The sequence below is a fragment of the Benincasa hispida genome, unplaced genomic scaffold (genome assembly GCF_009727055.1).
Source record: "Benincasa hispida cultivar B227 unplaced genomic scaffold, ASM972705v1 Contig2100, whole genome shotgun sequence".
Lineage (NCBI taxonomy): Eukaryota > Viridiplantae > Streptophyta > Magnoliopsida > Cucurbitales > Cucurbitaceae > Benincasa > Benincasa hispida.
In genome coordinates, this window is record NW_024064677.1 from 1 (window position 1) to 1,710 (window position 1,710).

Consider the following 1,710-nt stretch of genomic DNA (forward strand, 5'->3'; position numbering starts at 1 on the left):
TTGTTAAAAAAATGAGAGTGGTTTTATTTTTACATAGACAACTAATATTTTGACTCAGTAGAACTATTTAAGATAAGTGGAAAAAATAGCAATATGTTCAAAAAAGGAAAAAAAAAAGAAAGAAAATATTTCCATGGTAAGAAGTATAAAAGATCAAAATAACAACGTATAAGGAATTGTTATTAGGAAAAGAATCAAATTAGAAAAACAAAAAATCAAGGGGTTATTTCTCAAAGAAATTAAAAGATGATATTGGGATTACATTTGAATAATTGGTAATGGCGTGCACAATAGGAAATTGCCAACTGGAGGAGCAACTGGCAACTCCAGAGAAATTGTTTACCAAAAATTAAAAATATTATAGTAATTATAATCTGATTAATTCTTTTAATCAGACGTATTTTTTCTTTTTATTCCTAATCGAGAAAGAGACATTAAAATAGTAGAAGTACGTGGGGATATACCTAAAAGATGCTAAAATTATTCTCCGAATTCAAAATCTCAGTACTCTATATAAACTAAAAACTAATCATCCTTAAATCATCTCATTGCCTTCCAAATTTCCTCCCCTTCAATTGGTAAGATTTAGTTCATAATTGTTATCCATTCTCATTTCTACTTTCAAAACGTTTATTTTTGTCTAAACTTTTATTTCTTTTGACATTATTCATGTATTCAAAACGTTAATTTCATATTAAAAAATTATCAATTTTAATAAGTTTTTTTCATCACAAATCCAACATAGGAGATAGTTATTGTTATTGTTATTATTTTGTATAACAACTGTTTAACTAAGAAACGTTTAGAGTGTTGAGTTGACTATTATAGTTTGTGAGTTATAATAGTCTGTATTTGATGATGTTGACTATTTTAGTCTAAATTATAATAGTCAGAAAAAAAAAAACGAAAGTTATTTTGATTATGATTTGAAGTAATAAAAAAAGCAATAATGAGAATATATGTATTTTTTGAAAGCAGGATTGAATTGAAATCAAGAAGGAATTAAGAAAATGCCTCAAGAATTGGGAGTTCTAAACGCACTTGATGTTGCAAAGACCCAATGGTACCATTTCACAGCCATCATCATAGCTGGAATGGGGTTCTTCACCGACGCCTACGATCTTTTCTGCATTGCAGTGGTGTCGAAATTGCTCGGTCGGATATACTACTACACACCAGGGTCTCTTCGGCCGGGGTCACTTCCTCCGAACGTGTCGGCTGCGGTGAGCGGAGTGGCACTATGTGGAACGCTGGCGGGGCAGCTGTTCTTCGGGTGGCTGGGTGACAAGATGGGAAGGAAGAAAGTGTATGGTATAACGTTGGTTCTGATGGTGGTATGTTCATTTGGGTCAGGGCTTAGTTTTGGGCACTCGGCCAAAGCAACAATGACGACTTTATGTCTATTTCGGTTCTGGCTTGGGTTTGGGATTGGTGGTGATTACCCACTTTCCGCCACAATTATGTCTGAATATGCAAATAAGAAAACTCGTGGGGCTTTTATAGCAGCTGTTTTTGCCATGCAAGGATTTGGAATTTTGGCTGGTGGGATCGTCGCTTTGATTGTTTCAGGTACCAAAATGGGTCATACAAAACTCCGCATATATACATATTCAGTGAAGATTCTTATTATTATTTAACCTATTTTCAAAAAACAAATTTGAACGACTAAATTTTAGATTTATTAAAAATACATTAAAACTTTGACATCAA

The 1,710-nt window shown here is 32.8% G+C and overlaps 1 protein-coding gene across 1 annotated transcript; it reads left to right on the forward strand.

The window, feature by feature from the left end:
* Positions 1-1,010: 1,010 nt before the first annotated feature.
* LOC120069091 (inorganic phosphate transporter 1-1-like) lies at positions 1,011-1,569 on the forward strand (the record flags this gene model as incomplete). The annotated part of the gene is made up of 1 exon (XM_039020777.1): positions 1,011-1,569. A coding segment is annotated over exon 1 (559 nt), but the record flags the coding sequence as incomplete, so codon positions are not given.
* Positions 1,570-1,710: the final 141 nt, after the last annotated feature.